The sequence below is a fragment of the Crinia signifera genome, chromosome 11, assembly GCF_055691185.1.
Source record: "Crinia signifera chromosome 11, ASM5569118v1, whole genome shotgun sequence".
NCBI lineage: Eukaryota > Metazoa > Chordata > Amphibia > Anura > Myobatrachidae > Crinia > Crinia signifera.
In genome coordinates, this window is record NC_139227.1 from 2,089,493 (window position 1) to 2,114,937 (window position 25,445).

Here is a 25,445-nt window from a genome sequence, read left to right on the forward strand (position 1 = left end):
GTCAAATTTGTTGTCCAAGACTCGTTAACCCTTGCAAAACAGCAGAAACTTATTCAAAGTGGTAAATTATGGTATTAAGGTGCCCACTTTGCCAGCATACTTCATGTCCAAAGCAACGTTGGGCAAGGTAAAATACATGCGAGCCATATGCTATTGACCCCCTCTGTTGATTTCAGGTGTCAATTGTTTTGCCCAAGACTCTTTAACCCTTGTAAAACTCCACTTCTTTACTAATATAATAATAGTACATCATTCATTCTACAAAGATTTTAGTGAAAGTACATTTGCAGCTGCAACCACTAAAAGTCCCCTCTATCCAGTCTTACGCAGTGTGGCTGGACTCTATGGCACATGGGAGGCCTCCTAATAATCTCTGTCAGCAATCGTTTACATGTCACAATAATGTACATCTATAGCCGCCAATTCTGATAACGACAATGCGAGCGGCCATGTCCGGAGGAAGGACTACTCCAGTGACCAGAGATCATACCTAACCCTGTCCCTTAACAAACATGGCGCAGTGACAAGCCCCGACTCTACTTCCGGTTCCGCCTCTGTCAGCAGTCGCTCTCTGTGACGTACGAATCTCGCGACTCCAGCCTCGCAGACGAGCGCAGCGGAAACATGGCGGACATCGCGGAGGGTCAGTACGTTGTGATGTGTTTATGATCCCCACCACACGGTGCATGGCGTCAGTGGCACAGGCCTGTGGGCATATAACAGAGGGCAGGGATTGGAGCTGGTTCATGCTGCCGTCCATCTGTGTGCAGGGGGGATACAGAGATCTGCCACTGGCCGATGTGCCCTCGTCATTACGTATAATACTTGTTTATCGTTCTATGTGGACGTGTTGTGCAGAGTGTTTTACTCCATACTCAGAATTAAACCTACTTCTAAGGTGACTGGCTGCCAACAATCTGCATTTTAGTGGGAAACTGTTTTATTTGCACTAAAATACATTTTCTGGCATCCACAAGAATTCTTAGAAGAATTCCTCATTTCCATCTTCACTACTATTTTGTTGAAGTGTTATTAAAGGGTATATTTAAACCGAAGAAGAGGACTCTTGTGTGGGGGCACTCTTAAGATGTGTATGTGTGTGTGTGTATGTATATATATATATATATATATATATATATATATATATATATATATATATATATATATATATATATATACACATATATATACACACACACACACACAATCAGGGTTGCTTACTCTCCCGAAATGGCCAGGAGTCTCCCGAAAATCTGCCCCCCGTGCCCCCGATCGCGGCATTTAAATGCCGCAATCCGCGGATCTCAGGAGTGGGCGGAGCTAAAATGGCAAAATCTTTGTCCCAAGTCTGAATATTTTCTGTCAAGAAAAGTGGTATTATTTTTAAACTTAACTTTTAATAATCACACTAATATAAATGGTATACAAAATAGTTAATAAACAAAAATGCACTGCACCCCTGACTGTAGACAAGTGTTCACTCCTAGGATTGTCCAGTCAGTAAATTTGCTCTTTATTTAAATGATTTAGATATCTGAACACTTGAAAAGCTCATACAGACATAAGGGGAGATTCTCTAAGCAAAAAATGCGGTAAAAACCCTGTTGTCTGGGTTTTTACCGCATTTTGGGATGCTCTAAGCATCCGCGGCGGGGGGAAGCCTATGGGCTTCTAACGCAAACCCGCCACTGCACCGACCTACCACCACCCCGCACGGACCACCGCTGCCCCGCATTGACTCCCCCTTACCTGTGTCGGGGCAGCACAGAGCTGTGCTGCCCGGACCTGTGACCTCCTCCTCCCTGCACTAAAATCCTCTTCCGGGTGCAGGGAGGAGGAGAGCCCGGCGCAGCAGCAGCGCCGGGTAAGGGAGGGAGGGGGGAGCCGCCGGGACCTGGCGACTCTCACCGCAAAGGACAGCTCTTAACGCAAGAACTGTCCTTTGCCATGTTAGAACATATGCGATAATTATGTATGCGAAGGGGGGCGGAGCTGAGCAGCGATTTTTAGAGAATCTCCCCCATAAACCGCTGTATAATAAAATTCACAGAGAAAGCTCACCTCCCAGTGCCGGCACCAAGGTAAGCTGCTGGGCTGCCCCCTGCTCCCATGCACCTCCCCGTCCGCAAGGTGAATGGATGTCGCACACAGGCATCCATTCTCCTCCCTGCCTCCGCTGCTGTCTGCAGAGTACAGCACACAGCATCGGAGGCTCAAACTCCATACTGACCGCAGCCGCTGCGGTCCGCAGATTGTGCTTCCCCCATTGATGTAAACGGGAGCCGAGTTGGATGACCTGGTGTACACTGCCCTCTACCCAGGTCCTGCCCGTGTTCTATCCTGGTCAGAACCTGGGTAGAAGTCCTGTGTAAAGGGACACGGGTTGGCCCCTTTTACAACGCTGCTGATCCGGGTCACAAGGGAAAAACCTGTGTTTTTGCGGCGGTGTAAAAGGGGTATTATAGTGCCTGCACTGCCTTGCTTTGGTTTAGGATATTATTTAAGTCAGTGCTTTATATTTTTCTCCTTCATGCATATGTTTAGGACCTTGTGTTTTATATACAAAGATAAAGGGCTGAAAATTTGTTTTAAGTAGCTATTTATTCACCGGGTAATAAATCGACATTATATGAAACAAGTGTCGGAGCACCAATTTACCATTCGTGAAGTATTTGTTATACTGCTGAACTTTTTGAAGCATGTTTACCTACTATACGTTTGGCCAAATTCAGGGGCAGATTTATGAAGCTCAGAGAAGTGATAAAATGTTTGGTTTTTATCACCAGCCAATCTGCTCCTACCTGTCATTCTTCAAACCAAGCCTGTAACTTCACAGGTAGGAGCTGATTGGCTGGAGATAAAAACAGACATTTTATTACTTCACCGAGCTTAATAAATCTGCCCCTCAGTTAGTTGTAGAAGTTGCCTTAATGGGTTCTGTCAGCTTAACCTGTTGCGTCTCCGAAGGCTGAACCTGCTCACAGCCTATGGAGGTGCAGGCAGAACCAGCAGTTTATGGTTTATGAACCCAGGCCTTTGATATAGAAGAAAATATGTGTAAAGTACAAAATTATTAGTAAATGGTTTGCATTCACATCTGTATTGTCAAGTTTGGAATTGCTCAATTTCTGATTGTGAATCCTAGTAATATATTCAGCATGGAGTTTATGAAGATTTACGTTTAATTATCTACTTTCATGTATATGGTGCGTTCTTTTTATTTATGCATACAATGTTGTCTCTTGCAGGTAGCATGGAGGATTCGATTGAATACACTGCAGCGCAGGTAAGGTGGAACAAAGATAATGGGTTATATCAGTGGTTCCCAAGGACCCCGCCAGTTCTAGGGGGCCTTTGTGCTGGACAGATTGGGTTATGGGCATCTGCCTCCTTATCTGCATGGTCATTCTGATTGTGAATCACACACACAGAGGAGGACCCAGGTAGCATCGTCTTCCTGCAGCCAGACAGTGAAAGGCTATCAGCATGCTGATTGGTGAATGTCTTGAGTACAGAGTGCTGCGGGGAGCTGGCATGGGACCACTGGAGGGGCGTGTTATGTTTGTTGGTTTTTTACATTATTTCCTGTAACTGGGTGTGGCCCCAAATGCATTGCTTTGCCTGTGGACTACAATGTTAAGACATCCCTGCATATTGTCAATGCTCATTTTCTTTACATTTCAGGATTATTGCAATTGGCTAATATTAAAGGGGTTGGATGATAGTTTCCAAATCAATCTATCTTTGCAGGTCTCGGTTTTGTAGTTTACAGGGAGCACATTTCCTATCATGGAACTAGACTTCAAATACGTTTTCAGTGTTCGTTTTTCATACTTGCAGGCCGGTGGCATCTTGTGTCATATATCCAATGACTCTGCGCTTTCCTTGTGTGCCACGTCACCAATGGGGGCATGCCCGGGCCGCCGTGTCACTGAAGGGGTTGTGCCCGGGGCGCCGCGTCACTGAAGGGGGCGTGCCCGGGCCGCCGCGTCACTGAAGGGGGCGTGCCCGGGCCGCCGCGTCACTGAAGGGGGCGTGCCCGGGCCGCCGCGTCACTGAAGGGGGCGTGCCCGGGCCGCCGCGTCACTGAAGGGGCGTGCCCGGGCCGCCACGTCACTGAAGGTGGCTTGCCCGGCCATGACTACGTCCCTGAGCTACCGGGAAAGCGCCGTGCACCGCGATCTACGGCGGCGCTGGGCTTCACCGGTGCACTCAGGCGGGACAGGCAGCAGGCTGTTTTAGCGGGGTGCTGCTAGAGGGGCAGGGCACATTTTGCCCTTTAAAAATCGGGCTGGGTGCAGCGCCCCGCTAAAACAGCCGAGCGGGAACACTAATGGTGACTGAGGGCGCATCTGTATGTCCATCTCAGCTTCAGATAAACATTGTGGTTCCATCTCTTATGTTGATAATGTTTGTTTTTAGGCTCATGATGATGGGGACATTTCCTCTACAAATGCGAGACTGGCGCAGGTAAAGATGTCATTGAAACTATATATAATTTCCCCAAGTATAGAGGTTACAGCTTCTTTTATTGTACTCTTTCTTCTTTATTACTTCATGGGAAGGAGGGGATTGGACTCTTTTTCTCTTGAATAATGTTTACAGTAACTTACCATTTTCCCTTAATACGCTGATTGAGAATTTTGTGTAAGCTGCCATATATCTGGCACCTGGCTAATAGCTGATTCCTGAGGCCAACTGTAATAGGGCATGAAAATCAGAAAGTGCGAGATTTTGGGAGAGTTTTTCCATTTTTTTATTAAAGCGGCAATCAGTTACATGGCAAAATCAGTCTGGCTTTTTCATTGTAAATGATTGCCACTTAAATGAGAAAGGTCTCTCCCTTTGTTTTTCAGACCCTATTACGTTTAGCCCATGATGTTTAGCATATAAACACCTCATTTTATAAGGCATATTCTGTGTGTGCTAAGTACAGAAATCCTCAAAATATGACTTGCTGGAAGTTGCATTGAGAAGCCTTTTTTATTTTATCCTTACAGTGATACTTATCTTTCACATATGGCATACTTAACCTTTATATAACATTCTTATCCAATCACATCCCCACTGTACAGACCACACATATCCTCTCCTATCCAATAACATCCCACTGTACAGGCCACACATATCCTCTCCTATCCAATCACATCTCCACTGTACAGGCCACACATATCCTCTCCTATCCGATCACATCCCCACTGTACAGGCCACACATATCCTCTCCTATCCAATCACATCTCCACTGTACAGGCCACACATATCCTCTCCTATCCAATCACATCTCCACTGTACAGGCCACACATATCCTTTACTATCCAATCACATCTCCACTGTACAGGCCACACATATCCTCTCCTATCCAATCACATCCCCACTGTACAGGCCACACATATCCTCTCCTATCCAATCACATCTCCACTGTACAGGCCACACATATCCTCTCCTATCCAATCACATCCCACTGTACAGGCCACACACATTCTCTGTCCTATCCAATCACATCTCCACTGTACAGGCCACACATATCCTCTCCTATCCAATCACATCCCCACTGTACAGGCCACACACATCCTCTCCTATCCAATCACATCCCACTGTACAGGCCACACACATCCTCTGTCCTATCCAATCACATCCCACTGTACAGTCCACACATATCCTCTGTTTTCTTCACATTTTCCATCCTCCTGACCCCTGGCCATATTGCTGGGTCACCGTATCATACAGCATACCAGGAACCTTTGCATTCTGGTGGAACTAATGCATTACAGAATATCTATTCTTGTGTATCAATGCCCATTTCCCTATAGATTGTAAGCTTGCGAGCAGGGCCCACATACCTTTTGACTGTAAATTCCCAGTTTATTTTATCATTGTCTCCTTTGTAAAGCGCAATGGAATATGCTGCGCTATATAGTGGTGTAGCTAGGTGCCACGGTGCCCGGAGCAAGGGCATGTTTCGTGCCCCTCACCCGAGTTGTAGTAGGTGGGGCTCTTGCGAAGCAAAAAGGGGTGGGCCTAACAGGGGAAGCCGGTGGCAGGGTGCATGGCTCCCGGTGATAATTCGGCGCCTGGAGCTTGTGCTCCACCGGCTCTGCCCTAGCTCCGCTCTGGCACCATATAAGAAACTGTTAATAAATAATAAATACATTTGTGTTAAGAACATAGACTATTTTCCAGATGTGCTGATTATGGGCTTTGATAAATAAAACCTGATGGGATACCTTTTTCTCCATTCTTTTTATGTTTTTATTCTTTATATATTTTGTTTAGATGGCTGGAATGCCCCTACCCAAACTACAAGGACCCCCGCCACATTCCATGGGGATGGGCTTCCCTCATGGTTTGAACACAGAAGGCAATAAACCACAACATAATGACGGACGTCCCATGGTTAGCGGCCTTGTCTTATGTCGTGATAGCAATATGCTGGATTTTATAGCTTGTTCTTTCTTCATTTCATAAATAACCCTCAATTCCTGTGTGTTTTTTAGGCATCTCTCATGGACCAAGATCCCTCGAACCCAAGGTCCCACCTTCTTCCCAGAGGTACTGAGCTTTCCTTGGGGATTCCCAGTTATGTCTTTTGTGCACTTTAGTAAACTACTCTTCTGTGTAACTGTAGGTAACCTTCCTATTGCTACCGCTATTCCTCCACCCTCCATCAGCCGACAACGTGTTCTCAATCAACTATCAGGAGATGATTCCAGAGAGGTACAATATTCCTATGTCATCTAGTATTTTACAACTGTGCATTAGGGATATTATGTATTTGTGTCTTTAATCTGAGCCCTTCATGGTGCACATTATGCTGTATTGTTTCGCATCTTGATTTATTGTGGGGTAGAGTGGCTGTATATTTATTGCTGTCATTTTGTTTTAACATAGTAATTAAGGTTGAAATAAAAGACGTTAGTTCATCGAGTTCGATCTATTTGACTGTGACTCTGTATTCTAGTGATTCAAGACCTTTGACTAGCTTAGTCGCCCTTCTCTGTACCTGTTCCAAATCATTTCTGTCAGGCATGTCCAAACTGTGGCCCTCCAGCTGTAGTGAAATTACACATCCCAGCATGCATTACCATAGTTTTAGAATTCCCTAATGGCAAGGCATGATGGGACTTGTAGTTTCACAACAGCTGGAGGGCCGAAGTTTGGACATGCCCGATTTATGTCCTTTTTAAGGTGCGGTGCCCAAAACTGAACACCATATTCTAAGTGTGGTCTCACCAATGCCTTGTAAAGAGGCACTATCACATTGGCATCCCTTGAATCCATGCCCCCTTTAATGCATGCCAGTGTCCGGTTTGCTTTTGCTGCTGCACTTGAGCAGTGTGCACTATTACCCAATTTTTCATCTATGATGATCCCCAAGTCCTTCTCTGCAGCAGAATTCCCTATAATAACTCCATTTAGCCTATAAGTAGCTTGTTCAGTTTTGTTCCCATAATTAATTAATTTACATTTATCAATGTTAAACTGCATTTTCCACCTTTCCGTCCATCTTTCCAGTTTAATTAAGTCACTTTGTAGTGTATCCACATCCTCTCCTAGTTAATTTCCTTACTCAATTTTGTGTCATCTGCAAATATTGCAATTTTACTCACTATGTCACTTCCTATATCATTAATGACTATATTAAACAAGGTGGGCCCCAATATTGAACCTTGCGGGACTCCACTTTGGACCTTAACCCAGCTGGAATGTATGCCATTTACCACCACTCCCCGATTGTGCAACCAGTTTTTAATCTAATTACAAATTTTATCTCCTAACCCTAATTTATCTAGTTTTCTTAATTTTCTTTTATGTGGCACCGTGTCAGAAGCTTTAGCAAAATCAAACCGATTCCCCTGATTCCAACCCCCAACTGAATTCCTCATAGAAGCTATATAATAGTATATAATGATATAATGGTAGTGCCATGACAGAACTCAATTCTTTTAGTATCCTAGGGTGTATTTAGTCCGGGCCAGGACATTTGTTACTATTTAGGTTCTGTGATCTATTTTTGACTATTGCCTCACTCAAAAATACAATGTGGGAGCAAACAAGAGCCGAGCATTTAATCTGTGGGAGACCTTCTGAAGATTCTTCCCTTGTAAATACTGAAACAAAAAATTAATTGAATAATTCTGCTTTCTCTTTTTCTTCTATTACCAGGGTACCCTGCTTATTTTTTAGTGGCCCAATATTTTCCTTCCTTAAGTTTCCCGTTTATATAACTGTGGAATTTTTGTGATTAGATTTGCTATTTTCCGCTATTTTACGCTCAGTCTCTACTTTGCCATCTTGATTGTATTTTTAGAACACATTCTTTATATGTGGCAAAGGATTTGGGTATCCATCTTGTTTAAACGCTTTGAATGCCCTCCTTTTTTTTTTTTTTTTAGCTTTTTCAAATTTGACTTTGCTGTTAAGCCACATAGGTTTCCTATTGACATTGTGTTCTTTTATTTACCCTAGGAATACATTTATCAGTGCCCTCCTGCTGTTTTGGTCTATTAAATACTGTTTTGTTTTACCTGCATTTCTGTAAGTTATATCTGCTTTGACTTTTAGATGGACGACTTAACCATGGGTCCAAAGATTCCCCAAGTTCTTGAGAAAATCCTTCAGCTTAAGGAGATCAGACAAGAAGAGATGATAGTGCCAGTAGCTACAGGTAAAGTATTTTTTTTTTACAATTATAATAACTTTTTTTGGGAAGACTTATTGGTGAATAAAATTTAAAAATAGAAAATGCTGAGTTTATCAATGATACCACTAGGATGTGGACAAGCCGGCACAGGGGTGTGGGTGCAGCAGGCGTGGGCATGATAAAGAGGCGTGACACCCCATTGTCACTAATGAGGGCAGGGTGGCCACATCGGTGTGTCTGGCCAACGACGTCGCTGATGGGGGCAATGCCTGCACCAGGTGCTGGGCTTCACCCAAGCTCTCCACTTAATGTGAATAGATGCTTTGCGCATATGCATGGCATCTATTTACACCGTGGTACTGCATGGGCAGGCTGTTTTACCAGGGTGACCTCTAATACTGCCTTCTTGCTGTCGGGGACTACCAGAGCTAGGCAGATTAGGTGGTTGTCCCTTTGACTTTATTAGTGTCTGGAGCTCTACCACAACTGACTCGTGGGTGCTAGAAATTGTCTCACATGGGTATGCCCTCTCCTTTTTGGAGGCGTCCCCTGAGGCAATTCTTCACCTCTGGTCTGCCAGCAGATGCCACCAAGACTTCTGCCCTCGCCACTCTATTACAAGAGTCGGTAATATCCCCAGTGCCTGCCCCTCAAAAGTGAAGGGGCTTTTATTCCAACCTATTCTTGGTCAAGAAGCCCAACGGATCCTTCAGACCCATTCTCAACCTCCTACAGTTGAATCTGTTCTTGCGTGTGCTGAGCTTCAGAATGGATTGTCTCTGATCTATACTCCAATCATTGGAACTGGTTGACTTCATGGCATCTCTGGATATACAGGAAGCCTACCTCCGCGTTCTGATCCACCAGGCTCCTCAGCAATTTCTTCAATTTGCGGAGTAGTTTTCAGTTCCAGGCTTTTCCATTCCATGAAGGTGATGGGGGTCATGGCGGCAATGCTTCATAAGCGGTGAGTTCGCATTAACGCTTACTTGGACAACCTTCTGCTATCCAAGTACCAGGAGGCCCTTCAGTCGCTTCTGACCTCCCATTGTTGGATGATCAACTGGAAAAAATCCAGCATTGTTCCATCCACCTCCATGCTCTATCTGGGAGCCCCGTTGGACAAATTGGCCCGGAGAGTCTTCCTACCAGAGGACAAGAGGTTGGAACTTGGACAGTCCTTCTTCAAACACAGCAGAGTCTCCGTTCATCTCTGTACGAGGCTTTTAGGGAAACTAGTTTCCTCATTCGAGATGGTGGAATTCGTCCGTTCCATTCCAGACAGCTGCATTTGGAGCTACTATGCCAGTGGAATTGCTTGCACCTCCTCTAGTCGCAGACAGTCACCTGGTCACACGAGGTTCCCCCCTCCCTCCTGTGGTGGCTCACCCCACCCCACCTAAGCATGGGCTGCTCCTTTGCCGCTCACGGTTGGGTTCTGTTGACAGTAGATGCCAGCCTCCAATGCTGGGGAACAGTGGTACAGGGCAAGTCCTTTCAGGGTCAGTGGATGGCTCTGGAATCCCATCTGTCCATCAAAGTTCTCGACCTATGGGAGATCTTCAGGTCTCTCTGCCAAATTGGAACGATGTGCTCCAGCTGGCCCGTAAAGGTTCACACAGCAGTCGCGTAAATCAACTACCAGGGCGGCACAAGAGCTGGGATAGGACCTAAACTCTTAAAATACTGACCACTAGTCTAGCCCTGTAGGTGAAGGGAGCAATAGGTAAACTGTTTACTTTTTGGAGCCGCTGATCGCAAAGTAGCAGTTGTAGCAGCTGCCACAGTAGTGACAATCTCTTTATAAAGCTCTGGGCCAAAGAAGACCTCATTAGATACTGACAGGGCCTCCATGGCCGCCTTGGAATTATCAGCATGGCAAGAGTGTTGCCAAAAGAAACGGCTTGCATCGACAGATGAGGCATAGATCTAAGGCTAGTGTACCTGAATCAAGGGATGCGTTATCTATATATCTACCGGCCTTCCTGATGTTTTCCACAATGTAGAGGCGATCAGATCATGAGCACACAAGTGGAGTCTGCTCCGCTGCCCACAGCCTTGGCCCCCTGTGTCTAAGGCTGGGTGCATTGCCGATACTGTTCCAATTTCCTGTCCCTCGGGTCCTTAAGAGATGTGATGTCAGGAATCGGTAGGGTAGTGGATTTAGCTAAACACTAATTCTGGCATTACCTGGCACTGGTGCTTCCCACTTGTTTGGTTTCCCTTTAGCAAAAAGGTAGACGGAGATGTTTTGTCACAAAAAAAAATTAATAAGGGATTAATGTGGAAGGAGGAAAAACAGATGGATCCTTTTCCTCTTAAAGAGGGTGCTCCCGATGCCTTAACTGGAGCTATTGACCTATGTCATGATAACCCTTTGCAATATCTCACACATTGATAGAAGAGAAGAGAGATGCCACAATGGCAACAACTACCAAAACCATAGCGGTGAGGAAGGGGATAATTGTAATCTGGTATCAGAACAGAGAGGTACTTTGTAGGAAGGCAGAAAGTCCCCTCTCCATGTAGGCCGCTGGACTATGGATTATGGGATGAGAGAGGAAAACCCAGAGCTGGACCAGCCAAGGAGGTTAGGGGCGAAGAGACCAGCAACCCCTGCGCACTATACGTTCCTGGTGTGCTAGCAGGGACACAATAAGAGACTGCACAGCGCTGTCCAGGATTGGTACCGCTCGCGGGAGTGTGTCACTTTGGTGCTGGCTGCTTACTTGTCCGCTTTCTTCTGCATGGCCACGGATCTCCCTTTGTGCCCCGGAGACAGCGGATGATCTTTGCTGTAAGGTCAATGCGCCTGCCCCAGCAAGAAGTGATTTGTTGTCAAGTCCAGTGCTCTACTGTCCTAGTGTCCACATGCAGAGGAAAGAAAAACATAGGATTTAATCAGGAAATAGAACCATTGTTCCAGTGGAGCGTTAGGATTTAATCAGGAAATAGAACCGTTCTTCCAGTGGAGTGTTAGGATTTAATCAGGAAATAGAACCGTTCTTCCAGTGCAGTGTTAGGATTTAATCAGGAAATAGAACCATTCTTCCAGTGTACTGTTAGGATTTAATCAGGAAATAGAACCGTTCTTCCAGTGCAGTGTTAGGATTTAATCAGGAAATAGAACCGTTCTTCCAGTGGAGTGTTAGGATTTAATCAGGAAATAGAACCGTTCTTCCAGTGCAGTGTTAGGATTTAATCAGGAAATAGAACCATTCTTCCAGTGTACTGTTAGGATTTAATCAGGAAATAGAACCGTTCTTCCAGTGGAGTGTTGGGATTTAATCAGGAAATAGAACCGTTCTTCCAGTGGAGTGTTGGGATTTAATCAGGAAATAGAACCGTTCTTCCAGTGGAGTGTTGGGATTTAATCAGGAAATAGAACCGTTCTTCCAGTGCAGTGTTAGTATTTAATCAGGAAATAGAACCGTTCTTCCAGTGTTAGGATTTAATCAGGAAATAGAACCGTTCTTCCAGTGGAGTGTTGGGATTTAATCAGGAAATAGAACCGTTCTTCCAGTGCAGTGTTAGGATTTAATCAGGAAATAGAACCGTTCTTCCAGTGCAGTGTTAGGATTTAATCAGGAAATAGAACCGTTCTTCCAGTGGAGTGTTAGGATTTAATCAGGAAATAGAACCATTCTTCCAGTGTACTGTTAGGATTTAATCAGGAAATAGAACCGTTCTTCCAGTGGAGTGTTAGGATTTAATCAGGAAATAGAACCGTTCTTCCAGTGCAGTGTTGGGATTTAATCAGGAAATAGAACTGTTCTTCCAGTGGAGTGTTGGGATTTAATCAGGAAATAGAACCGTTCTTCCAGTGTTGGGATTTAATCAGGAAATAGAACCGTTCTTCCAGTGCAGTGTTGGGATTTAATCAGGAAATAGAACCGTTCTTCCAGTGCAGTGTTAGGATTTAATCAGGAAATAGAACCGTTCTTCCAGTGTTAGGATTTAATCAGGAAATAGAACCGTTCTTCCAGTGTTAGGATTTAATCAGGAAATAGAACCGTTCTTCCAGTGCAGTGTTAGGATTTAATCAGGAAATAGAACCGTTCTTCCAGTGGACTGTTTTAGTTTTCAGTTTAACAATGCTTGTATTATAGCTTCTTAGTTCACCTGCTCTGCGTCACAGGGCTACTTTCTATGTGCGATGTGCACTGTGTAGGTTTAGTATTCTGAGAGGGAGAGGAGTTTTTATCGTGCTAAATTTTGTTTCATGGAAATGTATACTTACAAGTTTAACTTTAAAATTTTAGAAGAGGAAGATTATGATAATGATCCTCGACAGGCTTACACTGCGTCTGAGACAGAAGAGGAGACCACTGGGCAAAAGAAGGAGGTATGAGGATTACACGGAAAGGAATATGGGGATTATTAGCTCTAAAATACCACCCTACAGGCTATGCCAGGGCTGGGCAACATCGGCCCTCCAGATGTTAGTGAACTACACATCCCAGGATGCTTTGCATTAGTTTTTCTATGTGGCCATGCTGAAACTGATGCAAGGCATGCTGGGATGTGTAGTTCATCAACATCTGGAGGGCCGGTGTTAGCCAGCCCTGGGCTATGCGAAATGAGTACAGTTGTGTAAGCTAGAACACCATGCAGGTTACTGGTTTCTATCTACAATGTATGATCATTTGTTTAAATGCTTTTCTCTGTTTTGGTTTGACGGTTTTATTTTTTACTTTAAATCTTGCACCAATATTTCTCATTATTCCTGTGCCTGCTGCTTGCATCTTTGGGTGTGTGTGATATGAACTGCAGTTATCCAGTCAAAACAATCCACTTTTTTTGTTATCTGAGCTCCAAATCCATAAAATGCTTGTTTATTGCTCAAATAAATTTGGGATTGTTTACTTAATATATAGAGTAATTGCACTCAAAACAATGTCAGAACAAAAAGTTCGAAGCTTGATCCAAATACTCATCTCTCAAATTTTCAAAAAGAAAAATACTTTTTGTAAAGGAAAACAAACAGAAAACCGGTATTGAAAGGCGGAAGGAAATGTGATGGAGGAGGAGGGGGGGGGGGGCACAGAAGGTAAGAGAAACAGAAAGGGAGCAGAAGGCCTATTAATACTCAAATTGATTACAAGAAAAAACGGATAACGTACAGAGTTCGATGAGGAGGACTCCAGAACCGCACCATGGGTGCAACACATAGAACCAGTAGGTCAGTGTGCATTCTCTAGTGTTGGTTGTGTAAAATAACCAGGGACTTTCAATCTCTAGCAAATAGGGATTTACCTGCAGATAGTTTGTTGGGAGGGGGGGTCTACATTTTGAAATTGACGAGCAAGCAGAAAACACCCATAGCTCCAAGGAGAGCGGAAGACCTTAGAGTGATTCAAACATCAAGCACCTTGTTCCAGAATGGAGAAGTTTATCTATGACCATAGTGCCACCAACAAACATGAATGGAGGAGGAAAACCTTTTCGATAGCTTGTCAGAGGTATAATACAATCTGTAAAAGAGTTACGAAGAGGTTTCCCTAATTTGGGTAGAGATAGATCTTTCCCACTCCCTTTCATGCTGGATCAACATGATATAAATAGAGGAAGTATTGCCTCTGCGGAGACGGTTCCCTAGTACAAATATGCTCAAAAGCACTGAGGGCACAAAGGACATCGGGGTGCGGAAGAGCGAAAAAAAATGGCGGACATAAAAATATTAGGAAAAGTGGGTACTTATGTAGTAACTGGGCTGCCGAGTTTGAAATCGGGTCCATCGCATCGCACCCGACCATATCGCATACGATGCGATGCCCCGATTTTTCCATAGGATTCAATGTTAAAATGGACTGAGTCCATTTTAACATGGAATTCAATGGGAAAAAGGGGTCCTTTTCATACCCCTACTATCCAAGTGGGCATGGAGTTGGATATAAACCTGTGGCGAGCGTAGCGAGCCACCGAGCCCGAAGCGTGGCGAGCGGACACAGAATACCGTCCCCTCGCAGGGCTCGCTTCGCTCCCCACGCTTCGGGCTAGGTGGCTCGCTACACTCGCCACAGGTTTATATCCAACTCCATGCCCACTTGGATAGTAGGGGTATGAAAAGGACCCCTTTTTCCCATTGAATTCCATGTTAAAATGGACTCAGTCCATTTTAACATTGAATCCTATGGAAAAATCGGGTCATCGCATCGCATCGCATCTGATTGTATGCCTTAACTTAAGGCATACAATCAAAAAATCGGCAGCCCAGATACTACATAAGTACCGAAAAGTGTGATATTATTATTATTATTATTATTATTACCAGTTATTTATATAGCTCACACACATTCTGCAGTGATAGAGCTGGAAATATAGCATCTAATATCATCTATAGAGGCCTTAAGTCCTTTGGCTGCTAAGCCCTGACACAAATCTGATACCTATCTGTTATCCCATAGTGAAAAATAGAATTTAAGGGAAGGGAGAAGGTTAGAAGGGAGTATCTATGAGCCTTGCTTAGACCTCACGTAGAGGACAGGAAGCAGACGCCTAAAATTATGGCCTCCAAGTCCGTCCAAGAGAGAGAGCCAGGAGAAGCAGAGGTGGCAGCAATCTGGCTTAAATGGCTTGCCAAATAAATATAATTTAACATCAGGAGATCCCCTCTCACCCTCCGATCTGGGGAATTTGAGGATGTTAAAAGCCAAACAAAACAGGACTGAATATCTATGAGAACTTTGTTTGGAACCTTAACAGGCAAAGTTTGAAAAAGATATAGGAGCTGGGGCATCAAATTCATTTTAAGTGCTATAATCCTACGTAGCCAGGAGATAATGTAAGTTCCACGTTGTAAGTTTGGTTAAGAGGTGAGGAAAGTTTTTGTGTTTTGGTCAGTAAAAAGAGTCTGGAAGCTCAGATTGGACAGATAAATTGCACCTGTTAGTTCTTTGCCCAGAGTCGTGTAACAATGGTATACATTCATATAAAAGTAAAGTTCATTTTAATAGAAGTACATAGTTCTGAATCCTATATGCTGGAGGCAGGTCCCCAGTGTAGCCGGTAAGATGGTAGTCCCATCAGGCTGCGGGTTCTCAGGAATGTATAACTGAAAACTGTATTATTAGCCTGAAGTTGGTCTCATTGTTTTCATGGTTCCTAAAACCAAACTAAAAAGGTAAGTGTATCATGTAACTAAACTTCTTTCTTTGTCACAGAAAAGTCGCAGGAGAAGAAACCGAAAGAAAAGAACACGCAGGAGACCAGCTACCGCCGCTACCGCTGCCGCCACCACCATTGTGGCAGATGAGCTGAATGAGGCAGCAGAGGCTGACACAATAGGAGGGAAAGTGGAAATAGAATATGTGACAGAGGAGCCCGACATCTACGACCCTAACTTTATTTTCTTCAAAAGAATCTTCCAGGCATTTAAGGTGCTTTGTTGTCCTGTCATATGTGTGTTCTGTTGGACTTTCTGCCTTTGCAAGTGTTTGGATGGTTTAGGAGTTGATCCCTGTTGTGAAACATCAGAACCAGTTAGTTGGCCAGGTATACTTGATTTGGATTAATATGCACAGCCGGGTAGGTAACAAGTAAACCGTGGCAGTAGATATATGTAACACATACAGATATACACTAGATGCACCCTGGGGAGGGTGGTGGACAAGGACAGGGGAGACCCGGGGGACATATTATGGCTGAGCACTGCACCCAGGCAGCCGTCAGCTACGCCACTTGGTCATTGCACAGCCAGGTAGGTAACAGGTAAACAGTGACCGTACAGATCTATAGACGACTGGGAACCTACTAGGCTGAGCTGCACAGCTCGTACTCAGCCACCAGTGGCACCATTTTGGTCATGGTTTCTTTCATGTCAGCAGCAGGCCATCCCCTGGCAAACGTGACCATTAAGTAGTCAGTGTGTAAGATGAGAGACCTGGGTGTTAAATAAAATCTACATTAATGGAGAAAATGCTATATTTGGCATGGATTAATCAAAACGGTTTAATTGTATTGTACAATAACATTGTGGTTAGAACTGTAAAAATGTGATAAAGTATGGAAGGTTGTTTTTGGCAAAGTTGAAGGCCCTTTCTATCCTTTGTCCATTAATAGAGTCCATACTTGTTCTGTGCGCGATTCGTATTTATGTACAAATGATGATTTGCTTTGTGAACAGACATGATGAACTTTCTAGTCCTACATATGAGTTTTTGTTAATTTGCAGCTGACAGACGATGTAAAGCGAGAAAAAGAAAAAGAGCCAGAAAAAGTGGAGAAGGTGGAGCCTGTTGTCCCCAGGAAACGGTTCGAAGAAGAGCTAATGGATAGTGACAGTGACAGCGATGCTGATGTAAGAATTCAAAATGGAGTATAAACCTTGGACTTCTAAGTACTTGTTTTGGCCAGTTAATGATTCTTTACATTTAGAGAATTTTCCTACCAGAGCTTTGCATTCATAGTCTCTTTATTTTTATGTACTTCACATACTTAATCTATGCCCGCTGTTCTCAGTGCATCTTTCGTCTACACTTATTCCTATGTCTACGTCTCTTACTTACAGGATAAAAGGAACGATCAAGCAAAACTGTCTAAGAAGAAGATGAGGCGAATGAATCGGTTCACTGTGGCAGAACTGAAACAGGTAACAGCACAGAAGATCCTGGAGGGATAGATGGGATGAAAGAATGGATGTTGTAGTTGTGGATGTGTGTGGGCTATGGCATAAGTGATGAATTACCGGCTTATGTTGTACTGTGCTTAGTTTGAATAGTACAGGGGTTCTCTAACTCTGTCCTCAGGACCCCATACAGTTCACATTTTCTGGGTCCCCTGGCAGGTGCACTCATTACTGACTGACACATTTTAAAAGATCCACAAGTGGAGCGAATTATTTCACTTGATTCTGTCAGGAGACCTGGAAAACATGTTCTGTGTGGGGTCCTGAGGAACGACTTTGAGAACCTGTGGAATAGAAGGAAGAGTCTTGACATGAGTGGTAATCTTTCCAAACCGCTTATAAAAGAAGTGACTCTGTTGATTGATCTTTAAGTGAATGATTTGAGCCGGTATCACTGTTCTTAATTGTATTGTCTTATATCCTCTGTTCAGCTGGTATCCCGTCCGGATGTGGTGGAGATGCATGATGTCACTGCTCAAGACCCCAAACTTCTTGTACACTTGAAAGGGACCAGGAACTCTGTCCCTGTTCCCCGTCACTGGTGCTTTAAGCGCAAATACCTACAGGGCAAGAGAGGAATTGAAAAACCACCTTTCCAACTCCCAGACTTTATTAAAAGGACAGGAATCCAGGAAATGAGGGAAGCGCTGCAAGAAAAGGTAAAGATAGAAACCACAGTAACAAAGTAATTGTATATCTTAGTTTATTGTCATAGCTGGTCTGGAGGTGGACACTTCACGTTTCATATTGTGCTTGTTGGAAGGGTATGGGTCATTGGGTCGACCTTAGATGGTCGACATGGCTAAGGTCAACAAAGTTGGAAAGTCGACTCAAGCATTAGGTCAACAATGGCTAGATCGACAGTTTCCTAATTACATCTGTAACTGCTTTTATTGACAGGAGGAGCAAAAGACCATGAAGTCCAAAATGAGAGAGAAGGTCCGGCCCAAGATGGGAAAAATAGACATAGATTACCAGAAGCTCCACGATGCATTCTTCAAATGGCAAAGCAAGCCAAAACTGACCATCCATGGAGACCTGTACTATGAGGTGAGGAGCAGGTATCTGAAGACATTGGTGTTATTTCTATAGGCATCCATATTTTCTGGACAATATTATATGAAGGCATACCGATACACGAAATCCAGCCGTGACCACATAATGCTGCCCAGTTGTGAGGACCGGACCGACACATCCACACCAAATCAGTCGCTATGTTGACACGTGTCAGCATTGTGTGCGCACAGCCTAACCCTTCGCAAAAGATGTCTTAAGGCCCCCATACACCATGCGAATGAAACCGTGATATCGGCTCAAATCAAATGGGTATGACATCCGATCCGCTGCACATTCCCTTGCACATCGGACCTAGGTCGGAGGTCGGATGTGTTGCACGACTATGACCCCCTCCCAGCAGCAGGGAACGAGAATCGCATGCGATCTTGCCGCTCGGTTGGTTGAGCTTTTATACTGATGGTGTCAGTGCCCCCACTGGACTAGATCCCCAAAGGTTTTAACAGAAGTACAAAATATAACAGATCCCTCCACTCTATAATGGTATAGTCCTTTTACAGTCCTTGATAAATGCATAGAACATTTTTCAGATCTTGTTAACACTTAGGGGGGTATTCAATCTCCGGCAACCATCTCCCCACGGGGGACCTGGCCGCCGGGCACTATGCAATGCTGTCTTCCTCCACAGCATTGAGCAGGGTATATCGTCAGAACGAGCCAGACTTCACAAGCTGTCGGGCTCGTTCCGCAGAGACCAGCCGGGAAGTGACGAGCTGCCGGCTGCAGCTCGCCTCTTCCCATCCGCAGCTTGCGGCCCCCTCCCTTCTCATCCCGCTGCAGACGGGACATTGAATCCCGCTGCAGACGGGACATTGAATCCCGCCTGCGTGTTCTTGGTCAAGCTCATCGATAATCGGACTGGGTCACAGCGGTCGGACAAGCTCGACCGCCGTGACCCCCAGATTTAATACCCCCATAATATGTAGAGACAATATTTTTGTACTGCATGACCCTTCCATAAGATCAGTCCTATTGATGCTCATGTTCTGTTTATTCCGTGAAAGCCACAAAATGTGACCCGTATTTTCCCCTTTCCTGATACCAGGGAAAAGAATTTGAAACCCGTTTGAAGGAGAAGAAGCCAGGCGACTTATCGGATGAGTTGAGGATAACTCTGGGAATGCCCGTGGGACTGGTGAGTTTGCCTGCCGTTACAAGAACATGGTTGGCAAATACATAGCAATGCACAAAAATAATGTTTTGTACATTTCCCCTTTGCTAGTTTAGAGGGCATTTTAGTAAAATACCAGTGAGGAGCATCCGTATAACAAAGGCGTTCATGTATGTCCTATAAATGCATTGGGGAGACGGCCGCAGTACGCGCACTGTAAATAGAGATCAGTGATTTCATGCATCCGTCTTTCCTCCTTTCACCTTTTAGGAAACAATAGTTGTATTCAGCAGATGTCCGTGCGGAGATGTAATATTGTGTTTTTAATATGTGTGTTGATTCGGTCATCCTTCATATGTGATCTGTGTGTGTGTAGTCATTTTCATTTTTGTGTTTTCTCTTTGCAGAACTCTCATAAGGTTCCCCCTCCATGGCTTATTGCAATGCAGAGATATGGGCCTCCCCCTTCATATCCCAATCTTAAAATCCCAGGTCTGAATTCTCCAATTCCTGAGGTAAGCTGCTCCTTCTTTCTCCAGTCGCCTTTATATACGTACTGTAGGCAGCGCCTTGTTGCTCTTGTCTGATTGTTCTGCTGGTCCGTACTTGTGCTGCTGCCTCTCCTGCACTCCCTTATTTACTTCTTATTTCACTGTTTTTAGGGCTGTTCGTTTGGCTACCATGCAGGTGGCTGGGGAAAGCCTCCAGTAGATGAAATGGGAAAACCCCTTTATGGAGATGTCTTTGGGACAAATGCGTCTGATTTTCAGGTAAACTTGTGTTCCATTATTATATAACATATTTAATTTTGGCTGCCTTGTGGTCCTATACACGCACCTATAATGGTCTTCTGTTGAAATGAGAGACTAACACATAAAGTTGGAGGAGGATGTTCTTTCCATTGCGTCATTTCAGAGACAATGCGAGGACACTGCTTTCAGCAGCAATACAACGTACCAGGTATGAACAGTCTGCCCTGAGCCAGCCCAGACACAATACCTCTACAGCAGGGATGGGGAACCTTCGGCCCTCCAGCTGTTGTTGAACAACACATCCCAGAATGCTTTGCTACAGTTTTAGCATGGCGAAATAGCAAAACTGTAGCCGTGCATGCTGGGATGTGTAGTTCAGCAAAAGTTTGGATGGCCAAAGGTTCCACATCCCGTCTCTACAGCATAGTTCTTCAATGGGAATAGATCTGTAAAGTTGGTCCTCTCTTTTTTGCCATCTGTACTGAGCACATTAACACTTTGGACTGAATCCGTAATGGGGCACAGAAAACACGTATTTCTGCTCTAGTTCTTCTCTACATCTGATTGGATGACGTTTTGTCCTCTTTTCTATCGGAAATTGGAACCCTATAAAGCTTTAATTACATCTGTATGTATTTTATTTTTCTATAGAGTAAGAATGAAGAAGAAGATATAGACCGGACCCCATGGGGAGAGCTGGAACTGTCTGATGATGAATCATCATCCGAGGAAGAAGAGGAGGAGAGTGATGAAGATAAACCAGATGAGACTGGATTCATTACCCCTGCTGATAGGTATGTGGCATGAGATCAGATAATCGCTGGTTGCATCATTTGTCATAATTACATTAGGAACTTAGAATCCTCTTAGTGTATGTATATAATATAAATATCATTGTTTATTAATGTGCTTTTACTCCATTGTAGTGGTCTAATTACCCCCGGAGGGTTCTCCTCGGTTCCTGCTGGCATGGAAACACCAGAACTTATTGAGTTGCGAAAGAAGAAGAACGAGGAGGCCATGGATGGGTAAGAGATTTCCGTAGGTCAAGCAGTGTCATCACACGTATGCTTCCCCGTCACTGAACTGTCAATGTCCATATGTCTTGTGGATGGATTCATATGTGGATGGATTTGTGTACATGTCTGTTTTGTATTATCCCATTTAATATGCATTCCTGGATGACTGACCATATCAAGGGTGTAAAAAACCCATGTAAAGGGCCTTATGTAGAGATGGATGCTCATCACACAACTGCTGTGTGAATAAACGCACATTTAGTGTGTGGGGTCCAATGTTCAGATGCCCACTGCCGATATCTACAATCTGAGGTGTAACATTGGACATATGCTCGGCCCTTTGGTTGTTTAGGATTTCTGCTGAATTAATGCAGTGGGGGTCAATCAAGCTGTGGCCACTAGGTTCCGCACATAACTGGACTGACCCACCTGATTTCTGTAATGGTGCACCACCACACCCGCAAATGGCTGCAGACTCTCATTCACCTGACCTCTTCGGTTTAACTGCATCCGTATTTGCTATTCTTGATCACGCCTAGACTACTGCAATGCTCTCTACCTGGGTCTCCCAGCAAAAGAATTGCACCGCTTGCAGCTGGTACAAAATGCAGCCGCCAGACTATTAACTAGCCAGCCCCACAACTCCCATTCTCTACGCCCTTCACTGGCTGCCTGTAAAATGGCGAATCGTTTTCAAGATTGACTTACTCACTTTCAAGGCCCTACATGACCAGGGCCCATGGTACCTGCAGCAGCTGCTGATCCCTTAATGTCCTACTCGATTACTACGATCCACTGAAGGAGGACTAACAGTACCCAGAATCTCCCAGAATTCATCTGGGGGTCTAGCTCTCAACTTTGTTGCTCCAACGCTATGGAACTCTCTTCCTCGTACAGTGCGAGAAGCCCCCACTGCAGAATCCTTTAAAAATAGACTAAAGCATTTTACTGATATCTACTGTTAAGCTTGTTGTGTATTGTGAGCTGTAAAGACAATGGTGAAGCACTTTGAGTCCTATTGGTAGAAAAGTGCTATATAAATATCATTATTATTATTATATCTGATAATGTGCGGCTCGGAAGTAACCAGAAGACTGGAAAATAACAGTCTGGCATCCACCTTTAAATATGGCAAACACCAATGTTGTCCTCTCCACATATTTGATTTTGGCTTGTTTTTTATTTTATGTTCTACAGTACAGAGACACCACTGCTTTTTACCGTGCTTCCAGAGAAAAGGACCGCTTCTGTTGGTGGTGCCATAATGGGATCCACTCACATCTATGAGATGTCCTCGGTGAGTTGGGAAGTGTGCAAGGAACAGTGAAATACAGTAGGGCTTACAATGGACTACTGGGAAAGAGTGTGAAATAAAAAGTAGATCTATTTAATATCAATCTGCAGCTTAATGTTTGAGCCTTAGAATGGTCCTAGACACACTAGACAGAGCAGAATGTTTTCTGTTAAACCTTCCTTCCCCGCCTGTCTGAATTGTTCTCCGATTTGAAGTTTGTGGAAATAAAACCACTTTCTAGCACAGATCAATGTGTTGATCTTGTGGGGGACACAGACCTATACATTGGCTGATATGATGGGAGGAAGGGAACGGAGACACAAAGGAAGCCACAGGTAGATGCTCCCTATTGTAATGACAGGACCAGTGTTCTCCGGTGGGAACACCGGCCCTGGCTGGCGGTCTGACTAGATTTATCATACATGCTGGATCATAATTGCCTTATGATCACTTAAGTTTACTGGGATTAAATGAAGAGAATAGTTTAAAGCTTTGAAGCCATCTGTTAAGGGATTGACTGTAATCATATAATTTATTTGATCACCTGCTATGTAGTTTATAAGTTAAAGGGAAATACATTTTAAGACTTGAACACGTCTCCCTCCACCCCTCCCCAGGCCCTGTCCCGTAGAGGTGCACCCACAGAGCCACAAGGAGTAGAGGTGGCGCTGGCACCTGAAGAGCTTGAAATGGATCCATCTGCCATGACACAGAAATATGAAGAGCGAGTCCGGGAAGCGCAGGAACAAGTACAAAAAGAGGACTTCAGTGACATGGTGGCTGAACACGCCGCTAAGCAGAAGGTTTGTCTTTACATATGCACCATCTTTATTGTATTTAACGAGCATTTTACGAAGTTTAGTAATTACTATTACTGCAGCTAATTAGAAGTAATTGCTAGTTATTTGGTCTCCTTCGGGGGTCATTTTGGCTTTTCTAACATGTTTACATTTTATGAAGACACCGATACTTTCTGATGCGTGTTTTATGTCATAGGCAGTCCTCAAATCATTGTTATTTATTCTATTCTAATCCTATATATCTGTATGGGGGGTCTGTAGTATTGTGCATGCCTGCGGCCACTAGATGACACCCAACTGGGTAATTCTAATGTTGCGCCATTCGGGCACACACAAACTGCTGGTGCGGTGCCATTACTGTCATGCTGGACTGGTAACTAGTGTCATATATTCACTTTTTCTTCACTTTGTTTGCACAGCAAAAGAAAAGGAAGGGACAACCGCAAGACTCTCGCTCAGGAGGCAAAAAATACAAGGAGTTCAAGTTCTGAGGACACAAGCTCCTTTTTGTTTCATTCCTTGTCGATGACCGTTTTTGGTTTTTTTTTCCCGTTCATTTTGTAATAAAACCTGTTTATCTGTCTTACAATTCTTCATTAATTTTTGCATATATCAGTCATCAGAGAATAAAGATCATGTGCACTTGGCAGACAGGGCTAAGATGTGCAGAACATGTTCCTCTGCCATCATTTTAGGAGAGCTTGAACTTCGGATAATGTTGCGTCCGTGTTCACCACCTAGCGATAATGCCATATATATGTGCGTATACCATTCATGCTCAGAGCGATTTGTGCACATTCATATACAGTGTTAGCATTTTAATTTTTATTTCTTTCGTAAAGCATTTGCCAATTTTGGGGCAGATGTATTAAGCCTTAACAAGAGATAAATGCAAGGGTGATAAGGAGAGATAAACCACCAGCCAATCAACTGCCAACTGCCATGTTACAGGCTGTTTGAAAAAAGTTGGTAAGGAGCTGATTGGCTGGACGTTTATCTCTCTATCACCCTTGCATTTATCTCTTGTTAAGGCTTAATACATCTGCCCCTTTATTCTTTATGTACTCCTCAATTCCTTGTAGGGTATTCAGCAAAGTAGTGCACCTTATTACATGAAAAGTGCTTTAACCCAGGAATTTGTCCTCCGTCACATAACCCCAATGATTGTATTCAAGGCATATGTGTTCAGAACTGACTCATTATTTATGTTGATAACTTTCTAGTAACTTTCTAGTTGGACATTTATCATAGGATAAGCCTTTACAAACGGAAAATGTTATATTCATTTGTTCTCAACAATGCACCTGTTTTAATTATTATTGTTATTTTTTTTCCCCCCAATTTCAAAACTGCCGTGTGCTGTATGTGCTGGTCTTTGTATCCTCACTTCCTGGTAACTGGATCCCGCGCAATCGGCCATATTGTGTTGTTAGTAACTCTGTAACCGTTTATCCTTCTTGTACAGGGCATTTAGGATGATCTGTATCTCCAATCTTATATATTCCAGTATCAGAAGTGGTATTTCACCTCTGCAATACAGTCATTACCTCCGATTGCTAGGATTTAGGTTTCTCACCATCCGTAGGAATCTTTTTTTTTTTTTATGATAAAAAATACTGCAAAAAAATCAATATAAGGGGCGGGATGCTATATAGCAGAAATGCGGTAAAAACCCCGTTTTCGGGGTTTCTACCGCATTTCTATATGCTATATGCCCCCTCCGCAGTGTCAGCGCTGCGGAGGGAATCGCCAGCTAAAGCTGGCGAATCCCTGCAGAAGCCTATGGGCTTCTTACCGCAGCGCTGTTTGAGGGATCCGTCACGGATCCCTCCCAGCGTGCCCTGCGGCCGGCGCGTCAGTCTGCGCATGCGCAGACGGACTCCCGGGTCATAGACCCGGAAGTCCAGCAACGGCGCCGCATCGCAAGGGACAGCTCTTACCGCAAGAGCTGTCCCTTGCATGAATAACGGCATATGTTATAGCATATGCCGTTATTAATAATGCGGTAGCCGGCGAAGGGGGCCGCGGATGTTACAACATCCCGCCCCAAGGAGAGACCTGTTATAATGTTTCTAATAAATCTTTGGACTCCAAACAAATATTTTTCATGGCATTTTATATTGTGTAT

The 25,445-nt window shown here is 44.1% G+C and overlaps 2 protein-coding genes across 5 annotated transcripts in view; one reads left to right on the forward strand and one right to left on the reverse strand.

Annotated features, from left to right (window-relative positions):
- Nucleotides 1–479, reverse strand: part of CNIH2 (cornichon family AMPA receptor auxiliary protein 2) — a 114,766-nt gene extending 114,287 nt beyond the window's left edge. Inside the window, exon 1 of one of the 4 annotated variants that reach the window (XM_083164385.1) lies at nt 327–479. In XM_083164385.1, coding sequence (XP_083020511.1) covers nt 327–410 — 84 coding nt within the window. In that variant the 5' untranslated portion in view covers nt 411–479. The remainder of the gene's footprint in view (nt 1–326) is intronic. The other 3 variants (XM_083164384.1, XM_083164383.1, XM_083164386.1) reach the window with 3 other exon arrangements.
- Nucleotides 480–539: 60 nt separating this feature from the next.
- On the forward strand, nt 540–23,900 carry SF3B2 (splicing factor 3b subunit 2). The gene is made up of 21 exons (XM_083164382.1): nt 540–643; nt 3,249–3,286; nt 4,423–4,470; nt 6,274–6,393; nt 6,495–6,549; nt 6,626–6,714; nt 8,563–8,665; nt 12,904–12,986; nt 15,805–16,020; nt 16,815–16,940; nt 17,151–17,231; nt 17,699–17,926; nt 18,168–18,317; nt 19,387–19,476; nt 19,860–19,967; nt 20,115–20,222; nt 20,856–20,998; nt 21,131–21,232; nt 22,421–22,520; nt 23,135–23,320; nt 23,737–23,900. Exons 1-21 carry the CDS (start codon nt 625–627, stop codon nt 23,806–23,808), a joined length of 2,265 nt encoding a protein of 754 aa, XP_083020508.1. The 5' UTR covers nt 540–624; the 3' UTR covers nt 23,809–23,900.
- The last annotated feature ends 1,545 nt before the right edge of the window (nt 23,901–25,445 follow it).

Excerpts from the sequence above, each read along its gene's own strand:
- SF3B2 (XM_083164382.1), top strand. Across the intron at positions 8,666-12,903 it reads GATAGTGCCAGTAGCTACAG|AAGAGGAAGATTATGATAAT; the intron begins GTAAAGTATTTT and ends TTAAAATTTTAG. Across the intron at positions 17,927-18,167 it reads GGGAAGCGCTGCAAGAAAAG|GAGGAGCAAAAGACCATGAA; the intron begins GTAAAGATAGAA and ends TTTTATTGACAG.